The sequence below is a fragment of the Ischnura elegans genome, chromosome X (assembly GCF_921293095.1).
Source record: "Ischnura elegans chromosome X, ioIscEleg1.1, whole genome shotgun sequence".
Taxonomy (NCBI): domain Eukaryota; kingdom Metazoa; phylum Arthropoda; class Insecta; order Odonata; family Coenagrionidae; genus Ischnura; species Ischnura elegans.
In genome coordinates, this window is record NC_060259.1 from 37,042,481 (window position 1) to 37,064,999 (window position 22,519).

General features: G+C 36.0%; 1 protein-coding gene across 1 annotated transcript; it reads left to right on the forward strand.

Moving 5' to 3' along the window:
• Positions 1-3,497: 3,497 nt before the first annotated feature.
• LOC124171422 lies at positions 3,498-17,553 on the forward strand. Its single transcript, XM_046550597.1, has 3 exons — positions 3,498-3,945; positions 9,378-9,512; positions 17,159-17,553. Exons 1-3 carry the CDS (start codon positions 3,661-3,663, stop codon positions 17,327-17,329), a joined length of 591 nt encoding a protein of 196 aa, XP_046406553.1. The 5' UTR covers positions 3,498-3,660; the 3' UTR covers positions 17,330-17,553.
• The last annotated feature ends 4,966 nt before the right edge of the window (positions 17,554-22,519 follow it).

Consider the following 22,519-nt stretch of genomic DNA (forward strand, 5'->3'; position numbering starts at 1 on the left):
AATAATTGCTAAGCTTTTTATGAAACAAGTGACTTTGCAAGCAGTGAATCGCACGGGTAAAAAGTAATATAAACCAATTGTAAGTCATTACGAAAAACTATTCGTTTTAACCGGGATCAAAATTTTTCCATGGCGAATTTCATCCTTGGTGTAAAACATATTTCACCTTAACTTGCATCATTCAGTCATTTAACTATAATTTTATTTACTTCTCTATTTCTCACAAAAAAAATGTTACTACACACTGTGGACACTACTTTATTGGTATGAATTTATTACTTTAACCAATGAAGTTATAAAAACTGGATCCACTGTCAAAATAATTGAAAGACCTAGTGTATTTTATTAATCAAACGTTTCCTCCGGCCGGGGTAATGATTATTATTTATCTTTTGATAACTTTTTTTTGTATTAATTCCTTAGCATTTCAAGGATAAACTTGAAAGACCTGAAAGAACCATGAATTTTCTTTTATAACTGCTATGTATTATTAGTTTAATTTTTCAAATTCTCCTATCAGAACTTTAAAAATTATAATCCCTAAAAATATGTACAACCAGCGTCGAATATATTCGTTTTTATTACCAGGTCTATCCGTAAAATATTTACGCCAACTTTTAAGCGAGTTTGAATACTCCATTTTTTAATGTGGTGTATTTCAACGGGTCAATTAAAAAAAATCGTATTTATCTATTGGTTACTGCTTTCTGAGAATATTTTATGAGATACAATCCCATGCAAAATGTTCATAAATCGATTAAAATAATTTAATTCGCCTATTTATTTTGCGTTGTTATCTTCAATTGCTCAAGTTATGAATTCTCATGTATTTTGTAGACATAAGTTACTAAAAATAAATACCTTGTTTTTATCTCGAAAAATAATATTATTCTGTTCATTTAAATATAATAATGGAGCTGCTGAAAATTTTTGGTTTGAAATTAGTTCCCCCATTTCGTTTGATTTTCAGTAAAGTCCATTTTTCCAGAAAAAGAGTCGGCACACCAAAGAAATCCAGGAAGTCACCAATGAAATTAATTTTTAAAAATATTCCATGCTGCAAACATTGTAGACATTTTCAGTAAAACAAAAAAAAACCACCTCTTTAAAAACTGAAAAAATAAACAATCCCACGCTCTCTTCATTACAAGCGTAAAAGCGCATCTAAAATTAATTTTTTTAAATCGCTAGGCGGGAGTTGAAAATTTGGTATGGTTTTATCTAATGTCAATTCTACGATGGTGATTCAATTAATATGTCGCAAACGTGTGTGTGCCTCATACCGTTTGAAATTACGCGCCCATCTTTCGTTAGCACATCCATCCAGCGTAAAGTCCTGAATTTGTCCCCAGTGGTTTTGATCTGTTTGGGCTCTTAAAACATTGTAGACAAGACAACTTCTTATAGGTGGCCTTCGTTTTGTACTGATGATGCCGTAATCTATGAGGTTATACGTTGGCTGCGACAGCAACCAAATCATTGCTGCTGGCTTTCAAGGACTTGTAAAGGGGTGAGATAGATACCTGAAAGTAGAGTAGTGCGAATAGGAAAAATCAATTTTTCTCGAATCCATCTGGCCCAATGAAAAAAGTTTTGGGACTGGTAGAAATAAGTCCTGAAAATTTTGAGACTTCTAGGTGAACCCCTGACCTACGCTCAAATGTAATTTAGGGGAGGTTCAACATTCGATAAATTTTATATTTTATGGTCATTCCCTATAGATATTGCAGTGTTACTGCCTTCGTAGGACGAATATTTGGTGCATATTGAAATATCTGCCACCGTTAAGCAAAAACCAAAGGCCATAGCCGAATAAGAGGGTGAAAAGCCCCCCTCCGGAATTTTTCCCGGACTTGAGGCATGCGATTTGGGATCAAATAGGACTAACCTCCCGACACTTCCAGCTCACTAGAGGCCCACTAGGGCCGGCTAGCACGAAATTTCGATTTCCACTGTTTTTTAAATATCTCGGAGTAGAAAGCATACTTTTCAATGCAGATTGCGACATTGGAGGACTTTCTTAATCGAGCAGATGCCTAATTTTTTTAACAACTTTTCAATGACATAAGGAGAAATTGCGTCAATTTGAATATTTCAAACGCTGGTTTTCATATAACATTTTTGAGAGAGCCACAAGAAAACGTGTTTCGAATGAATATTTAAATACCTTTCGGCTAATGTAATAAAAAAAGTATATTTAGGTAGTGCAACACCTCGAAAAAAGTAAAATGTGAGATTTTGGCCATTCTTTGCTGTTTTTTCCATGAGCTGTGCCCCCCTAACACCCGTTTCATGCTATCTTGTACGTATTTAGTCGTGTCACTAACGCTCAAACTCATACCGATTGTAATTCCAACCACAAAGGACATAATTTGGTGGATACTGGTGCGGAAATGGCTTCAGGACCCTCGAAAAACCCCGAGTAAGCTATTTCCAATTAAAAAATTTGAAGACACCCATATCCCTTCTCCCACTCCTTCAAAACTTAGAGTATATTTGATTGAAAAGTGTACGAGACATATTCAGCGTCCTCGACGAACTACCACTGAGATATTATTCATTGAAAAAATCATTGAGACTACCACACCTACGATATACCCTTTGAATTTAATAAAGGTTTTTAATTAATTTAAACACCTATAATAATCGAAAAGCTTTATTTGTAAAAAAATGTTTTGTTAAGTAATTCATGATATAAAAAAATATATTTCGTTCTCTTTTATAAAAGATATTAATTGTGTTTTCATAATTCGGGGGGCCCGGACACCACGGATCCCCTCCGGCTATGCCACTGGGTGCGAAGCAGTTTTCCTGTAACGAATTTTCTTTCATACCTTTGAAACCATTTCAAACTTCGAGAATTGGAGTCAAATTTCGCTGTGGCATTAGTATTTTCACACAAAAAATGTTTAAGTTATACCAGTCCTCTTGTAGACCATGGTTACTCCAATTTATACACATTTAGATTGTAATTTTTAAAAATTTATTGGCATAAAAGGCGAGAAAAGTATTTTCTGGCGTCAATAAAAAGAGCATATAAACGTATAGATTTTTTCTTTTCCATTCGTCTTCATCTACAAAAGAATGGACAGCAATGTTCCGCCAGAGGTATTATTTGAGCATGCCCATCCTAATCACAGAAAAAAATTTTCGAAACAATACGGCTTAAGGAGTTTTTAAAACTAAAAATAAAAATATTTTTCCTCTATTCAAAACCAAGTTGTTTTTCTTAGATAATTTTAATTTGAATTTATAAGAATATTTTAAGTTAAAAAAAGTGGAAATTTCAATGCGTGTATTTTTATATCATCACTTTAGCTTCATTTTTGCGCCGTAAGAAGGCAGTGGATGCGTCGCGGCAGTAGAAAAGAAGGGGAGCAGGACGCTGGTCGGGCGGAAAACGGAAAGAAGTAGGGGGGGGGGGGGTGTCACGTGATGTCGGTGGGGTGCAGTGCGAGAGTACGAGACATCATTGGAGAGGCACAGTTTGGCTGAAGTAGTCTTCTTCGGACAACAACTGCAGACGGACGCCTTGGTCTCTCTCTCCGATAACTCTACCCTTGCCTTGTATCTCTTGCGGCGCGAAGTCTTTGTGCATCGTGTTTTGATAGACGAGTGATACTCCAGCAGATACCCTTTTAGTGAATCGGTCTTCTCAAAATGCGTATTTTAGTCCTTGTCCTTGCCCTTCTGGCTTGTGCCGCTGGTAGGACGGTGCCTCCACAGGGGTCTGTGGAGGGCCACCGCATCCGACATGCCGCAAGTCGCTGGGGAGTAGGAGCCTTTCAGTACAATATCCCTCAAGCCAGTCTCGACGAACAAGAGTACTCGCTTGACACAGTCCAAATGATCTACATGGATTTGGAAGCCACCGTGGACGATGACGATACCTTTGAAAATGGAGACGACCAATCACAAGACATGGAGGACGAAGAGTATGATGTGGTAAGTGGCCCTTTCTGTAATTTTGTATTTGATATTAATCAGTAGCGGATACAGAAAAAAATCAATGGGTGGCACAAAAAATACCTTGAATTACCTTTACTTTTATCGTAATAAAAAATCAAATCACATGCAAAGTTTAGGAAGGGTTAATTAAAGTGATTGTTTAAATACAAGACAATTCAATATTATGATATAAAAATGTTAAAATTGTGGTTCTGCAATTTTTGGCAATACGGGCGGCCCCACAAGGGGGAACGCATACCCCCTGCACCCCCCATGTGTATCCGCCTCTGATTTGAATTCTAGTAGTATTATGATAATTTTGTATGGGATTTCTTTCTGTTCTGGTGGTTACGATGAACAAAGCCTTGTCGTAAGCAGAGTCGCCTTTGCAGTCTGAAACCATTTGTACAGAATATACTCTATTCAACATTGAGGTTAACACGAAGTTGAAAAATTTACTTCAGTACTGTCTTTTATGTAAATTTTTTGCACATCAGATACAGAGAAATGCTGTCACTTTTTTACTTTACGCAATAGGAAATTTTTAAAGCAATAGCGAGAATTTTTAACGGTTATTATGCCTTATAGGTTGTGTTTTGATGTGCAAATCAAATTTTATTTCATATTTCCTTGCTAGAAGAAAACACACATTCTCTTAAGATGTCGCATCACTCTTGCTTGAACGGTCGTATTTTGTGTTTTTTATTGTTTTTACCGTTTAAATTCTCGCTATCGCCTTGAAAATTTCCTATTGTGTAAAGTAAACAAGTGACAATATTTCTCTGTATCTCAAGTGTAAAAAATTTGCATTACAGACAGTACTGAAGTAAAATTTTCACTTCGTGTTACAATCCAATGTTGAATCGAGTATATTCTGTTCAGATAGTATCAGGAGTAATCTGCAATACTTCTGGATGTGGTAGGAGGGACAATTTGTGGCAATTTTTTAATCCATTAACACCGGATCGCCATTCCTTAGATACTGAACCATGGCAACGCAAACATTTTTTTGATATTCTTTGCTTTTACATGAAAACTGTTTTTCTTTGGTATGCAGCCTTCTCCACATTTTATTTAATACAATGGGTTTTTAAGGATATTTAATAATTAAGGATGGACGAAATTGTGCGATAGTAATTGTCTGTAACAATCAATCTCAAAATGGTTGATATTGCGCATTTGAATTGTTGATACCCGCTTAAAGCTCTCGTTTAATTAATCTCAAAGATTCATTGTAGCAATTGCATTATAAACATTTTGTGTGGGATTTGATTTAATTCTGGTAGTTTTAATAAATAAAGTCTTGTCGTAAGAATAGTCGGGTATGCAATACTTAGTATTATTAGGATGTGCGTTTATTTGATGAACAAATTTTCTTTCAAATTCTCTTATGAGAAGAAACAACTCCTTTCTTAATAAGTCTCATCACTCGTAATCAACCGGTCGTATCTTTTTATATTTTTTATCGTATTAGTCGTTTAAAATCTCGTCCTATGCCTTGAAATTTTCCGAGTAGATAGACTTAACAAAAATCAACATTTCCCTGAATGTTAAGTATAACAATTTAAAATTTAGAGGGTACCTACTAATTTAAAAATTTTATCTTTGTGTTTCAATAAAATGTTGAATCGGGAGTATTCTACAAGGGCGTGTGAGGAGGAATCTACAATATTTCAGAATGTCGTCGGGGAGATTATTTTTAGCTTTTTTGGTCCATTACAATAGGGTCGGAACTTCACATTTTCTGATCCATTGCAATAGAAATATTTTTTGGATGTACATGCTTCGCAGCAACCATGAAAACGGTTTTTCACTGATATCCAGCCTTATCGACATTTTATTTAATTTTCTGGATTTTTAAGTACATTAAGTAGCTAAGGTTGAACAAAAATGTGCTATTACATTTTTCTTAATCAATTAATCTAAACATGGGTGAGATTGCGCAATCGAATAATTGATACTCGCTCAAATCTCTCGAATAATCAAGCTCAAAGGTTAATTATATCGGAAGTTTATAATCGCACATTTTCGATCTATATTAATTATATTATATCCTTAAAAACTCAGAATATTAAATAAAATTTCGAAAAGGCTAGTTACTCAAGAAAAACCTTTGTTATGGTAATCGCAAGGTGTATCCTAAAAATATTTCCGTGGCCATAGGTCTCAGTGACAATGAAGTTGAGATCCCATGTTTACTGACAAAAAATGCTGAAATTTGTCTCTACTACCACCTACTGAAGTATTGCAGATTCCCTCCGAAACACCCAGCACATTCTAGAAGTATCAAGAATCCAGCAAAAATTTAACACAAAAAAACGTCATCGGAAAAGACTGGTCGTGCGGGAATGATGCGTCATCTCTAGCTAAGGAAGAATATGTAGTTAATGTTTAAAAAGTACTCTCCGTTATCTCGTGCTGAGAACCATGAAAAGAATTTCAACACATAAGCAATTCCATAAACCGCGTTCAGAATCGGTGAAAAAATTCCTAGGAAATCATAAAAGTTATATGAATGAGGCTCGAGGGAGTCTAAATAGGGAATTGGATTGCGCAAGCGGTATTTGTATAGCACTTCTTACGTTTTTATGGCCATAGTTAGGCCCTGCTCTGCCATAGTTATCGCGGGAACGGTTGTTAATACATTCTTGAAAAATAATTCATTTCCTTGATTACGTTGGCATAGCAGTAGTGATGGAAAAATCGATTTGGATAAATACTGCATAAACTGTGTGAGGGGCGCAATGTTTTCCGCAGAAAGTAAGGGAGCGTCCATTAAACGTATGATCCCGTTCAATATTTTTCTCTTTGTCTATAGCGATAGAATTTGAAGTACAAGATGATCCCCATTTCTCCATTTTCGATTCATTGCCTACCTCTCTAGGTATTCGCGGCGAGAAATCGACGGCCATAACCCTTTTGCAAGCAAGTTTGGGACGTCGCGCGCTCTTGGCCTCCGCTATCAGCTACTCCTTTCTCCCTCACATCGGTCTCGCGTGATTCGTTGTTGTGAACTTTTCTTTTCCCATTATGAGTGGTTCTCATTGAACGAGTTGATATCTCGGAACTCTAAAGACGTCGCCAACTCATGAAATTTGGGAGTCAACTTCCAGTCATTTGTGACCGAACCTTTCATAGAAAGTTGATAGAGCGGGGTGGTGCTGTAGGCGCAGGTACGCTTCAGGGTTGTAATCTGCGTGAAGAAAGTTTCGCCGGCGAGGCAGCAAGGCGTCTGTGTTATCGAAGATGAATCGACGCGGAGGAAAACCGGGAAAACTATCTACGAAATTGATAAAAAGGCTGAATAAGGAAGGTGTTGCCATCGCAAGTTGACTTTATCTTCCATCTAATAAATTGAATTATTGACTTGCGATTTTAGCTATAAGAAAACATCAGTGCCGTAACTATGGAGGGGATAGATACCACCCTAAGCCTAATGAAAAATGAAAAATGCCGGTGTAAATTATAAGAAGAAAGTGGCCCACGTGGCCACTACGACGACTGTAACTGGAAGTCGAAATGGACTGCTGTTGACATGATGGACGAAATTAGAGCCATTATACCCGATTTCAGTGTGGAATATAGGCACAACGTAACTAGGAATGTGTTTTGGCGGGGGAAGTGGGGGATGGGAGGGCAACCCCTTGCTCCTTCCCCCCCCCCAGACGACCGGTCCGAGGAAAATATTTGAAAAATTACGTGCTTGGAAAAACATTTTACAACATTTTGGCACTTAAAATGTTGGTTTCACTCGTAATTCCGCGATAAATCTTCACAATATCGAAAGCATTAGTATACTTAGGACTATAAAATTCTCTAAGGCTTTGGGGGGATCTTTTCCCACATCCCTCCCATAGTTACGCCCCTTGCTGATATAATGGCCGAAAGTGCATGGTAAGATCAACAGCACTATGTGATTCGATTGAGAAAGGACCACAAAAACTGTTTATGCATGTCTAAACTATAGAATGAGTGAACCCTCTTTACGGCTGCAGTTGGTACGCGATTGAATGCCTACTTTCATCCCAAGAATACCTATTTCACAATTGTTATTGATTGGGTATAAATTGATTATATATAATTTATTATTATTCAAAGGTCATTAAAAGATCTTTGTTTACCCATATGAAAAGTAGTTCTTCCATTTATTGTTTGTATCTACTGTCTCATGATATGGAATTCCTCTGGCATTGGTTAAGTATGAAGGAAAACATTTCTATTTCATCAGATAAAAAGCTGCCGAAAAATATAATTTATGCAGTCATGGATCAGCTATTTTAAATATTGCCATGAATTGTAGGAGAATAAAAAGTACTCTTTTTAATTCTGTGCGCCATTCACATAGTCGTGGTAGTGTAACTATGTTGTCCGACATGACAGCATTCAAAGGGCTACCGATGAAATGGCCGACTGGAATATTTCCTATCTTTTCAAGTGTTTAATTCACGTCGTAAGTAATGTGCAATAAATTAATCCACCAGCTGTAAAATTGCATTAGTATGCAATGGGACTGAAGTTTCCCATGGTAAATTTCCTTCGAGTTGGCCAGACTAGGGTAGTTTCCTTCATCAAAGGAAACAAAAGGCATTCATTGCGATTCGTTACCCGCCATTAGTGTATTTATAATATACAAATTATTTGGTTTAAGAAATACCAGTTTTGACAAAGGGCAATAGTCAATTTTTACCGCTTTTGTAAAAGGCCAGATTAGCGCCCATGCGATGCTACTCCATGTGACGTCACAGGGACCTAGTTTCTATACGAATAGATAGGAGTTTTACATGGTCTGAGATTACCAATACATGCATGAAGCACAGAGCAAAGGGAAAAATTTATTAATAATCACCTATTAAAACTGCCTAAGGGGTGAAGGTTACCTTCGTTTGATAAGGTATTAATAACAATCCTTATTTAAGCCAAGCTCTACGTGCTAACAGGGTACTTTGCTACCTGCTAGCAGCCTTAATCGCAACAGTGCATATACCATCGCCCCAAGGTCACTTCACACGGCGACAGCGGGAACCAAAATGGGGTCACACGGGCTTTTCCCAGCATTCATACTTAGCCGTCACGTTTTTCCGCGCTTAAGAATATTCACTTTCCATTTAGTCGCGAATAAGAAATATCGTCGTTTAAAAGTCAGAAAGCGTGAAATACGTACTCCAAGAGTAATAATCTTTCGATAAAGGCAAATAAAAAATATTAGAAAAACACCCTATTCGATTTCAACTCACTTTAGTTTCACACTGTTATTTAGTGATCTTACCCATAGTGGTGGTGCCACAGGCCTGACCCGCAATTGGGATTTCAGGATTCGAATTCCACCTGTCAAACCCTATCCATCGCTTCACTGCGTAGGTAATTATAGAGTTATTTTTTATTTGAATTACCAAATCGATACTGAGATGACTTTTTTGTTTTTATTCCAGCTTATTTTGGAGTATTGGGATTCCGAGCAGACCGGGGCAGCTTCAGACATGATAATCAAACCTGAAGAAAATGTGGCTGGAGAGGAAGATTATTGGTACGAGGAGTGCATCTGCGAGGAGGTGGAATACGTCCAGGTAAGGTTAACTACAGAGCCCTAAATGGAGCACTCCAGCTCGCTATAACTGTGTGCGATACACATAATAGCCCAACTTAATTATATATATTTATATATCATTTTGAAAATTATTCGGAGAAAGAAGTGGCCACTGTATAAATGATTCTTTTTGATGAAAGCAATTTAAAAATACTAAATTAAAAAAACATTATCATTAGTATTGTAACAGTGATTTCAAATTTGTCCATTATTCTCGGTAATTATGAGCTAATTGTTGAGTAATTTGATTTTTTAACAGAGAATGGACACTTTAGTGAACAATGTCGAGGTAAGATCTTCTCTAGGGCCCTTTAGTGAGTATGCTACCTCGTCAGAACTGTGTACGATGCATAAAACATAACCGTCTCAATTATTTATTTATAAGGAAAATTAATCGTTTAAAGCATTGGCCACAGGTAGAATTACTTTTTGATGAAAGTTCTAAGAAATCAAATTCAAAAATAGATGATCATTATGAATGTAACATTGAGTCGGGTATTTGGATTTTTTTTACCACGCTATGGAAAATTTAGTGAAAAAGTTGAAACAAGTTCTAATTTCTCAGATTAATTTCCGCCCTCCGAAGAGCGCGCTAAGGTACGGGCTTCCCATTTCTTCAACTCCTAGATGTTTTCCCTCTCCTTCCTTGGAATGTCCATTAACTCATACCGAAAACGAAACATCAGGAATAAAAACCTCTTGCCTGCGCCAGAGACTTCATCAATATATCATAACAGAATTTGATTTTCATTCTGTTTAGCTAAAATTAATCGGACAAATTTTGATATTGCCGAAGTCTGAACTTATGTCAGAAGTGGCGGATTTGCATACATTTTTCTACCATTTTATTTTTTTATCTGAGTTTGGAGGACTAATGCAAAGCAAAAGGAGTTGGGGATGTCACACTTTTAGACTAGGTGATGCGTCCCACGCGTACTTCGGTAGGAATGTTTTTCGCAAATATATATTTCTCCTTCTTTTGAATTAAGCTTTCTACTTAAATTTCATCGAAAGTTGAAGCTTTTACGTGGTGGAAGGGCTCCATATTAGAAATGAAAAACACTTTCTTACTTCCACAAAATCTTATTTAGCTAAAATAGAAACTGTGAATTCAGTGGAAGTAACAAAGTGATATTCGTTATTAATAAGCTTTCTACTATTGGATTGTATTCTTTGGTGCCGTCTCAAGTTTATCATTTATTAATTCCCGATTTTTTTGCGTTCTAATTGATTTCTTGAGTCCCAAATGTTTACATCGCTTTTCCTGAATTGTCATTTTGATTTATCGCATGAGAGGCCCAAACTACGAAATCATTTCAATTTATTGGGGCGTTGAAATCTCTCATAAGAAGTACCCTTCAGGGCATTTACTATACTTTTATTGCATGTAGCCGACTTCTATGAGCAGCGTAAGACCTATTCAGTGGCAAGATCATAGTTTTCACGACATGTTAAGCTACTCCTAGGAGCAGGCGTTCAAAAACTCTTACATCTCAGAATTTGGAAATTTTATGTTTTCTCAGCCTCAAATGACCTAAATTAAGGGCACATTTATGTAATTTGGTTACTCTATATAGCATAGACCCTAAGTACTCAGTAGTCAAAATTTGATTCTTTGGGAACTGAAAATACTACCTTGATGGGAAACAAGTAAGCCATTCCCTTACGAATTATAATTTTGTTTCTTTTGACTTGTGTCTAATCATTTATGAGATATCGTGATCCGGTCAAAGAGCTTTGTCATACTACAGGACGCTGAATATGTACCGCCACACTTCTCGGTAATATAGGTAAAATTACACAAAAGAGTATTTAATATCTTTCAAACGTGAGTCCGTCGTTTCCCAATGCTCCAAGTGGGGCTTTAAAATTCATCCAGCAAAATTAGCGATCTAAGGCTTAGTAATAAAATTGACGCAAGCATTTGAATAATTACGACTAAAGACTCAAGTGGTGAAAAAGTTGTGAAGTAAGCTAAAAAGTCTCTCGTGTTAAACATGGTTCGCTACTTGAAGATCGACGGTTGTGTTCACGTGCGGCATGAGGAAATGGTAGGTGGAAGAAGGGTGGAGAGAAACCTGGCGTTGGCATTAGCCTGCTCTTAACGAAAGACGCAAATGGGACTACGGCTTAGCGTCTCATACGATGGACGGAGTGCCGAGCTTCACTTGTCCTCCAACAAACACTAGTAGGGATCAGCAGAACCTGAAAATGCTCTGCCACCGCCGGGTTCGGAGCCATAGTCCACGGAGTGGGAAGCAAACACTCTGGCACACCCTCTAGTTACCACAATAATCCGATTTTTGTTGATTCTGAGCTCAAATACTCCCAATATACTCGAGGAAGAGAATGACTTCATTTTGAGATAGTTATCGTGAATATATTGTACTATCTAACCCTGCGAATGTCGTACCGTCTACTTATCAATGAACAGATTAGTTACACTATTTATAAATGAAGAGAGGCTGTTGTGATTGTAATAATTTTTGAGTTATTATAAAAACTAAGAAAAAAATTCAATGATGCCACAAAAAAGGCATTGCAATGACTTGATAGAAATGTATTTTCTTTAATCAATTTACATAGGACGGACATAGAAATGTATTTTCTTTAATCAATTTACATATGCGGATTTATTTCTATGAATTTTCTAAATTTTATGTCTCAGCATTGGAAATTTTTGACATTGTGGTTTTATAAAGCAGTTAATAAAGTCAAAATTTTATGCATTCATTTTGTGGGCTATTTGCGATTTTAACCGCAAAAAATATTTTTAGTTCCAAGTCTTGCCTCGCTCTAGGGGCAAGTTTACGCAACGATAGCCCGATGCTTGACTGACGCTCAATGTCTCAGGAAAATAGCCTCATGAAGCAGCATTGATAAGTCATGACTTGCGGAGCGCTGTAAATAAGTAGGTTTGGAAATTTCGGCTTTATTCACTTGAGTCAAGTACCTACTGATATACAACAGTTTTTGTTTTGTAACCAGCCGGAAGAACAAATATATTGGATGGTTTGCAAACACTTGAACATGGAACATAAATTTTACTCTGATATAAACATGGCGTTTCTAGATTCAGACCACAAACACTCACCTATTTATTTGATATTCGCCATCGCGAGTGCAACACGACTGGGAAATTGAATTCGTTCTAACTTAAGGGCATATCGGTTGGGATCATGGGAGTCCTCGGAATGAGAACTTCCTCATCTTTGAATATTCCATTGGGTATAGTCGCGTGAATCACATTTATTAACACTTTTTGTAAATTAAATTCATGAAGCTAATTAAGTTCGGTTATTACATTATTTAATAACCGAACGCGTTCCATTGTATAGTTTTGGTTGCTTTTGGTTTCGTAGCATTATGAACACCGAATCTACCTTCGGCTGTAAATTGTGCCGTGGTAAGCCACTCATACCTAAGGACTTTAAGGTTTGGGATCTTCTATTCCAGAATGAATTCGTTAAAACAAAAAATATATTTAAAAAATTCAAAAAAACCTTATAATCATGTTTAAGGCATCTGAATATTTATAATTTTATCTTTTCAATCTTCTCCCGTCACATATTCTTATTAATCCTTTTGCCACTAATTCCTCAGAGTGAATTACTAATACTTATCATGAAGGACAGCAGTATTTCACCGTTAGTATAGCTTATCCGTTGCATTTTTAAGTTAAAATATTTAAATTTGTCATATCAAAAGTGAATTGTTGTCGTCTGCACTCTGCTCTCTAGAAATAAATTCACGAATTAGAAATAGAACGTAGGATATATTTAGACTCGCCATTAAGTGACCTTTAAAATGCCGTTTCAACTTCTCTCGTCAATTTTTTTTTGTTTCGGGTCCTCTTACTTCTTATAAAAATTCCTTTACTAAACCATGTGAAAAAGAAATATTTGTTCTCACCGTTAAAATAATATTATATTCGCTAAATTTTAAGTTCAATTTTCAACTGTTTACGTCATAAATTCTCAAAATCATGGTAAATTTCCTTTTCTTGATACGATCTTGTGTTTTTCCAGCAATAATAGGACTAAAAACCTCGTTTAATCAATTTAAATACTGTATTTTTTATTTGAAATTTTATCTCTTTGCGTCAAAAACCTTTACGAATTGTTTTATATAATATTTCTTATGATAAAATTCTTTAGTTTAACTGGCCATGAAAAATAATGAAGACAGTCATATTGTATTTATATTAATTTTGAATTCGACAAATTCTTACCAATCCTTTAAACATCGAAAGAACTCCTTAGATTTACTGCGAACATCATAATATTTCAAAGCTTTGTATGAAACAGAGGTCATTGAGTTAACCGACGGTTAACTCAATGACCTTTTTATCCCCATTAGTACCTTTGGAGGTCAAAAAATCAACAAAGCAGATCCATGAACTGCAAAACTGACTAGGGCACCCTTTAAAAGCTATGGCTGCACACGTTGGTTGTCATAGTGACGTTTAATTCTTTGACTCCCTCATGACCTTCGGAGGTCAAAAAATCAACAATACGGATCTATGAACTGCAAAACCGACATTGGCACCTTTAAAAACCTATGGTTCGACACATTGGTTGTCACGATGGCCCGACGTTTACCTCTATGACCTTTGACCTCCGCATTAACCTTGGAGGTCAATTGGTGGATAATACGGGTATTAGGGCAATACCATTGACTTGGGCACCCTTTAAAACCCATGGATCGACACCTATGTTGGCATGCTATTATTTTTGTCACCCATACGATCTTGACTATGACCTTACTGACCTTCCTTAGGGGTTAGATGGAAGATGGGACTTTCTAGTCCCAATGTCGCCCAATAAAGACGTATTATTATTATTATTATTACTGTGTCAACTGTTTAGTTTACCTAATAAAAGTGTTATTTTCGGTTTTCTCGTGTCAGAAAACCTTAAAATTAACATCCTGGTCAACAATAAAATTCAGACTTTTTTCTTCCTCGATTTTTTAAATATTGAAACCCCATAAGGCAAATTAAAATTTTTCGATTGGACCTACATTGTGAGGTCAAAAGGGCAAAATTTTAAAATTTTTCTTACACTCAACAAAATATTTGACCTTTTCCAATAAGAATGCTAATTTTCATTAATATTATTCGATGCAAAGCTAATAAAATTATATGTCAAAAATGACACATAACCTGTGGGACAGTCTGCATAATATATGTAAGATCAATTTTAAGTCTCTTTGAATACTCCATTTTTTTAGTTTGGTTAATTCAACGGCTCAATGTAAAAGAGCGTACTAATCTATTGGCTACTAATTTCTGAGAATATATTCTGTATATCATCCCATAAAATAAGAAAATTTTCAAAAACAATGAAAATGATATAGCTGGTGTATTTATTTTGAGGCTGACGTTTTCAATTTCTCAATCCAAGAATTCTCATATATCTTGTAGACACAAGTTATTTAAAATAAATATCTTAGCTTTACCTCGAAAACATATATTATTCAGTTCATTTCTTAAATAATAATGCAGCTGCTGAATGTATTTACTTTGGATTCCCCCAAATTAGTTCCTCGATTCAGTTGGATTATCAGAAAAGTAAATTTTTATAGAAAAAAATGGGCACACAAAAACTTCCAAAAAGTCACCCACAAAATTAATTTGAAAAACATTCCATCTGACGAAAATTGCGAATATTTTCAGTTGAAACTCCAAATGTCCACCTCTTAAAAAAAATGAAGAAAATAATTTTTCCCTCGCTCTCCTCACTACACTTGTAGCAGAATATAAGAGCATCTCTAAAATGTATATGCTTTTTGAAATCGACGGACGGGAGTTAAAGTATTTGTAGAGTTTTGTCTAATATCAACTCTGCGAGGGTGAATCAATAAATTAGTAGAAAACGTGTGTGTGCCTTATGCCGTTTGAGTTTACGCGTCCATCTTTTGCTAGCAGATCCATCCAACGTACACTCCTGAATTAATTAAGTGATTTTAATCTGCTTGGGCGCCTATAATGTCATTTGGGTGGCCGTCATTTTGGTACAGATGATGCCGTCATCTATGAGATTATACGTTGGCTGCGACAGCAACCAAAGGATTTCCTCTGGCTTCCAAGGACTTGCAAAGAAGTGGAATAAATGCCTGAATGAACAAGGTGAATAGTAAAATCAATTTCAGAAAGATACTCAGATTATTTTTTCCTCAATTCAGGTTTACGACTTAATAAGTGATTCATCCTCATATTTCTCTAAATATTCCCATTACTTAGAGCAATTAAAGCATATAATACGGGTATTGAACTTACTGTTTCTCATCCATGCTATCATTCCGTAAATAGTCGCTCTAATGAATTTTTTACTTTATTTTTTTCCTTCATTTTTGATTCACTTACTTGTCTCAGTGTCCATTTCTCCCACATTATCATTATTTCACATAAATTATTTTTTCTTTTTCTCGAAACGTGTACCTCAGTCGCGGCGCGCCATCTTTGCTTATAAAAATATTACTACTTAGTTATGCATTTTGGCAGGATCACAAATACGAAGGTTTGATTGTCCTAAAAAGACATGCATAAAATGCTAAAAGCTTCATGCAGCTATGCCTCTATGATTTCAGCCCAAACTTAAAACTCACGATCTTTGAATGAATTAGCTTCCAATTCGTACAGATTAATATTAATGTCATGAGCATATTCAATAAACATGTCCGAAATTGAAGATTTATTGCTCAATTCCCTTAAACTCCATTTTTTGACTCCTTAAGCTGCTAAATGAATGCTGAAAAACTTGTTTGTCCACCATCAGTCGTTGTGTCGTCAGTGTCTTGTCTGGGAATGGATAGATGCACCTGGATACAATAAGTCTGTTTCTTTCATTTTCATCGACCACTGACTGAATCATCTAACAATGAGAGCCTTAAACGATGCAATGTATGTTATCTTATACAGAGGGTATAAGAGGGTATATTTTCACGTGAGCCTCGTTTTCACTCATCATACGTGGGGAGCCATTCCGGCGACTGATAAACATGGTTAAAAAATTATCACTCCATTGAAAAAATGGATGAAATGTTAACGTATCAAGTATTATCCTTCCAAAAAAATTAATAATTGATATAAAGTTGATTAGTCTGTTCAAGTAAAGATCTTGAAAAATCTAAATGAAAATTGTTGTCCTAATTTCGGTTAACCTTCATCAGGTTTTTTATATGAATTGGATCTAAACAATGAAATTAATAGAAAAAAAACCTTAAGGGCGTAAATATAAACATTACCACACGAACCCGACGTCAGAACATCGGGCTGGCGTGGGTGGCTAGAGTATTGGTTTCCTACTCCGTGGGCTCGGGGTCAAAACCCGGCGGTGGTATAGAATTTTCAGACACTTCCAGATCCCTGCTTGAACGTTGTGTGGAAGACATTTCAAACACAACAATGGCGCAAATGACCTTAGCTGTCGATCGCCTCATCCAAATTCTATGCCATGCTTAGACGTTGTAAAGAATTGCATGTCAATTCTTTAGGACCTTAAACTCCAACACACTATTCAACAAATCAACATTAAAATATAGTAGTCAAGATGAAGAAAAGCTTAACTAATTTATAAAAATGAAGGAGAAGCTTATTAAATGCCTTACTTTTTTACTTTTCAGGATGGATACGTGTTCCCTGCAGAATGGCCAAATGTTTTCATGCTTGCCTTCTTCATCATGAGTATCAATCTTTGTTTGGTGTTGTGTTTGTGGTACTCAATTGACAAATATCACATTGGATCTCGATATATGACTGGAAAACGTGGTCTTAGTTACTCTCCACTTGTGTAATTGATTCGGAATTTTAAAGAAGAGTTTTTAACTCAATACCTGATTTTATTATAAATGTAAAGAATATATTCTAGATTTTACATATGCTTTGTAGCGTGGTGACAATATTTTATTGTTACTAGGTGATTCCATTTGCGACAGAATAACTTTTAGAGAATTATATGCAATAGGATATTTCGATAAAATTGTAAAATACAAAAAAATGAAAATATTCTAACCGTGCATGATATTTGCTATAAATATTTATGAAGGTGATTACATACACAGAAATAAAATTAATTATAGAAATACCTTCTAAATATAACCTAAATTAACATGTGACGGTATTTATGTCAGGTCAACTTCCTATGTGTATAGATTCCAAACATCTTCAAAACTTTGTGAATCTAAGCGGAATTTGAAAACTTTCAAGAAGGCTCTGAACAATGGTTGAGCCTCTGCTTATGATAACACATTTTGTCGAAACTACAAAAATTAATAATTTCTCTATCACAGTCTTAAACAAACACGTGACGGAATTACCTATTGCTTCTTGTTTCAAACTCAAAAGGAAATAGAAACAATTTTAGAGTTTTTCTGAAGAAATTACCAATTTTGCATGTGCACATTCATCCATATTTTAATATCTGTATGAATTGCATATTGAAGTTGATATTTGTTTCAAAACGATGCCGAAGCTATACTACACAAGATCCTATATTCAATGGAACACTGCTTGCCTTGTTCGTCGACAAATATTACTGCGTGAACTATGATGAAATAGTTCATAACCATTATCCAATAGCCATTTGAATCCAATGATCACCAATCATGAAACTGTTAATTTATCGAGATAAAACATTTCCAACCTAAATCTTTGTTGTAGAAAATAATTTGACATCTTCGTGGAAATGACCTACTGCAAAAACAAAAAGGCTCCGTTAAATGGCTGCTTTTTCGTTTCTATTTCCTGGTTTGATTCTGGTATTCACAACATGAGTCAACGCATGACGTAAATAATTATTCGCATATCATTGAAATTTGTAATACTTTTTACACGCATGTGAAAATCCTAATGTTACCTTTTTCAAGATAAAAAAATATAAAAAAAATGTTTGAACTTCTTTTGACTTTTATTTCTGTTTAATCCTAAGGACCTAAAACGCACTGAAGTTGGCTGTTTATTAAAAATATCATTTTTATGAATATAAGCACCTGAAGGATATTCATAATCGCAAATGGATGAGTCATTAAATAAGTTATATTAATATATTTATTGAATATGTTTTCTATCTCAGGTTTCATAAGGTGCTCATGATGAATATTAAAAATCGCTCTTGAATATTATTGCGTTGTTTTGAAATTTTTTCAAGTTCAGTATTTATAAGGATTTTTATATCTAAATTACCGCTGAAAATTATTGGCATCTGCTACAATCAGTCAACTACGTTGATTAAAGTTAATTATGACCAATTGTTTTTTAAAACAATGATTATCTCCAAAACGATTGAGATCCTTTACAACGACTGTTCATTACCATCAATGACTTATGGATTAATTTGGACATCGGTAGAAAATAATGATTTCAAGGTAAAATACGGAATGGTAACTGGGCCCAACTAAGGCCTGAAGGTTCTTTCCTGGCTGATGATAAAAATGTCCATCCCAAAACGATGAAAATCTTGTACCGAAAGTGTAAAACTATGTACCAAAAACGTCGAACTTTAAACCGTATTTGAAATTGAAATTGATGAGATGACACCTGGAGGAGATTTATTGCATCAGGATGTCCAGGTTTTTCCATAAAGTACACTTCATGTCCCGAAACAGCATCCGCGAAATATATCCTAGTATCTTTCAAATTTCCCTAGTACCTATTCTGCATGCTACTCATGCGTCATAAAAAATTAGCCAATGAAAAAATGTGTAGGAAAAACATACCTTATGTTATGCCCATAAAGGAAATTTGTATATAATCTATTAAAAGATACGGTCTTCCGAAGAAAGTCGAAGGCTTAGAAATGTTTTCAGGCATGTAATAGCAGGCATGTAGCCACCAGTCAATTAACATCGCATATTTTAAAAGACAGATTTACAGAAAGTATACTAGTAATGTGCCGACACAACTTCACGACACCCAATTCCAGCACCACAAAATACCAAAGAACGCAGTCATAGAAAACTATAAATAGATAATGTTAACTTCATGTTGTGTAAAACGCTAAGCGACATCAAACATGAGCTTGATAACACTGCGGAACAGCTATTTAGTCGTCTTGCATGTGTGAATTGTATTTTACTAACTAACCTAACCTCTGAATGAGAAAATTAACCCATTAGCGTCGATTAGGTGAACTTTTTAAATTACAAGATAACATCTTCTGTTTCATAAGTCATTAAGAATTTACAAATGAAAGAATCTAAAAGGAAAACTTACTTTGCATAATTTACATTCAGGAAGTTTGCTGGTAATTATTTTAACAGGTATGGTTTAGTAATACGTGGATTTAAAATAGTAATATATCCTTGTATGCAACCCGCGAAATTACAAAGCTTCACCCCCTTCCTGGAAACAAGTCTCATAATAGTATCCCCTGCATAACTTTACCGTTATGAACATGTCACTGGGCTCCTAAGGCGCGCAACGGTTGTATGGCATGGTACTTGGAGCAGGCGATCGACAGCTGAGGTCATTTGCGCCATGAGGGCAGGGTATGGAAGGAAGGGTTGAGAGGAAAGCGGAGTCGGCATCAGCCTGATTTCAAAGAAAGACGCCAAGGGGACCACTGCTGACATCCCATCCGACGGTTGAGTGTTTTACATTAAATTACCTTCACATAACATTCAAGCAGGGATCGGGTAGTGTCTGAAAATTCCGAGCCCACGGGGTAGGAAGCCAACATTCGAGCCACCACGCCCATTGGCGCAGCGAAGAGGGGTTTTGGGGGATAACCCCTCCCCCCCAGAGCTAAGAGAAATCTTTAAGCTTCATCCATTTCCTTTAGTTGAATTAATATTACTTATATGATAGTGTAAGGAATAGTACAATATCCCTCAGAAATTTTCTAGGGGAGGGCCCCCAACCTTCCCGCTTACCCTCGCGGGTATTCCACACCCTCAGATCCCCCAAATGTTAGTTACGCCTAAAAACCCCCGTAGCCTTCGTAGCTTCGCCCCAGACCACACCAACCCAATACCCGCGCGCCGTGGCGTCGGCCACCGGTCGCCATTCTGATAAGGCTTATGTAAGCCAATTGGAGAGCAATAATGCCTCCTGTGTTCCACTCTCATTCTAGCACATTGGTCAAAATCAGAGAAGGTGTAGTGAAAAAACTTGACCTGGTAGAAGAAATATAACTCAAGTTTTGAGATCAGCCATCCCATTTAAGCACAAAGCAGCTCGAAAATTGAAGTAAACAGAAAATGTGTTACAAATTTTTTCCAAGGGTAATAGACGTAAGAACTTCTTTTGGGACCCAGCGGCCATGACGGTAGGCCAAAAGGGAGGGAGAGTGTGGTATGTCAGTGTTGCGTGCGCCGGATAGATGGTATGGTATGGTATTTGGAGGAGGCGACCGACAGCTGAGGACATTTGCGCCATGAGGGAAGGGTATGGAATGAAGGGTGGAGGGAAACCCAGCGTCGGCATTAGCCTACTCTTAACGAAAGGCGCCAAGGAGACCACGGCTTAACGTTCCATCCGACGGACGGAGTGTTGCGCTTGAAATGTCCTCCACACAACACTCAAGCAGGGATCGGGCGGTCTCTGAAAATTCTCTGCCACTGCCGGGGTTTGAACCCAAGTTCACCGGGTGGAAAGCCAACACTCTAGCCACCACACCAACCCGATCCCCACCGGATAGATACAGCCAAAAAAGCTATACATTGATAACTTCAACTGATTAAAAATTATTTTCCCCATCTCTTTACTAGTTGGTTTCATCACATGCTTATGCAAAGGTAATTCTTCACCTTTTTCATTTAAACAAATTGGCGTCGTGTTGAATTTTTTATACTATTATATTTATAAATTATTTTATACATCCATTGCCACTGACAATAATTTATATCTGCTGAGATATGGTGATTGAAGGTGATAATGACTAATAGTATTATTCAAAATTGTAAGTATCCCCTAAACGATAATAATCCTATAATAAAAGTGTGAATTGATATCAATGACTGCATTATGGGCACTTCAGAATAAGTATATAATAGAGGGGTAACGTAGGCTATAAATTGCACGGCCGACCTGATGCTTGAAAGGTGCGGCGTTTTCGCGGAGTATAATGCTGACGACTAAAGAAGCATTTCGATTTTTTTAATGCCCATTATTTTTAATTAATTTCAACTTTTAAAAGATTAAGCAACAGAAATTGTATTTTATAAAATTATCTTGGTGGGTATATGTTCCCAATGTGTGTCAATTCGTTACTGTAGAGATGGAGAGTAGTTTGTTTTCCCGTTAGATGGCAGGGTACAAGTAGAACCACGTCACTTCATACATGGACAATAATATCATTTATATCAGCGGTGAAATTATTAAATATTTCTCTAAGCTAAAGGAAATATCTTTTTCTCTACTCCCTCAGATTTCATAAGGTTATAATTTACACACTTGATTTTTAATCAAATGGTTTAGTTTTGAATTAAGCAGAGAGAAGTATTCGTCAAGGCTTTTAAATCTCAATGATCAGTGACATAATTGACTTTAGCATTGATCACTCTTCCATGTTCATTGAATTTTAATGATGACAAATGGTGTCTTCAATCTGCTAATTATCTCCAAAACGATTAATATTCTGTGTGACTAGTGTTCATAGATATCAATGACTGGATTATGAGCACGTCACGAGAATGAATTATTGTCTAGTGTAACCGGCAGTAATTGTAGGATCTAAATAAAGCCCGAAGGGTCTTGTTTCTCCCATATGAAAATATGCTTATTTTAAGTTTTTCTTGAGCCTTTTACGTAGAGCCTCTTCAAATATTATTGCACATAACTATCGATTACTGAAGTTTAAGTAATATACTGGAAAAAAACAAAGATAAGGGAGGCGCATTTAACAGCTATACTATATCCAACCAAAACATTCCGAAAAGAGAGAAATATAATCCCACAGAAAAAGAGAAAAATATCCTTATATTCCTTGGGATCAATTTAAACAAATATTTTGTTGAGTTCAAATCAAGTTCTAACAACACGTATCT

Coding starts and splice junctions, on each gene's coding strand:
- LOC124171422 (XM_046550597.1), top strand. CDS start 3,661: ATGCGTATTTTAGTCCTTGTCCTTGCCCTTCTGGCTTGTGCCGCTGGT. Junction 3,946..9,377: donor AGGACGAAGAGTATGATGTG/GTAAGTGGCCCT, acceptor TTTTTATTCCAG/CTTATTTTGGAGTATTGGGA. Junction 9,513..17,158: donor AGGAGGTGGAATACGTCCAG/GTAAGGTTAACT, acceptor TTTACTTTTCAG/GATGGATACGTGTTCCCTGC.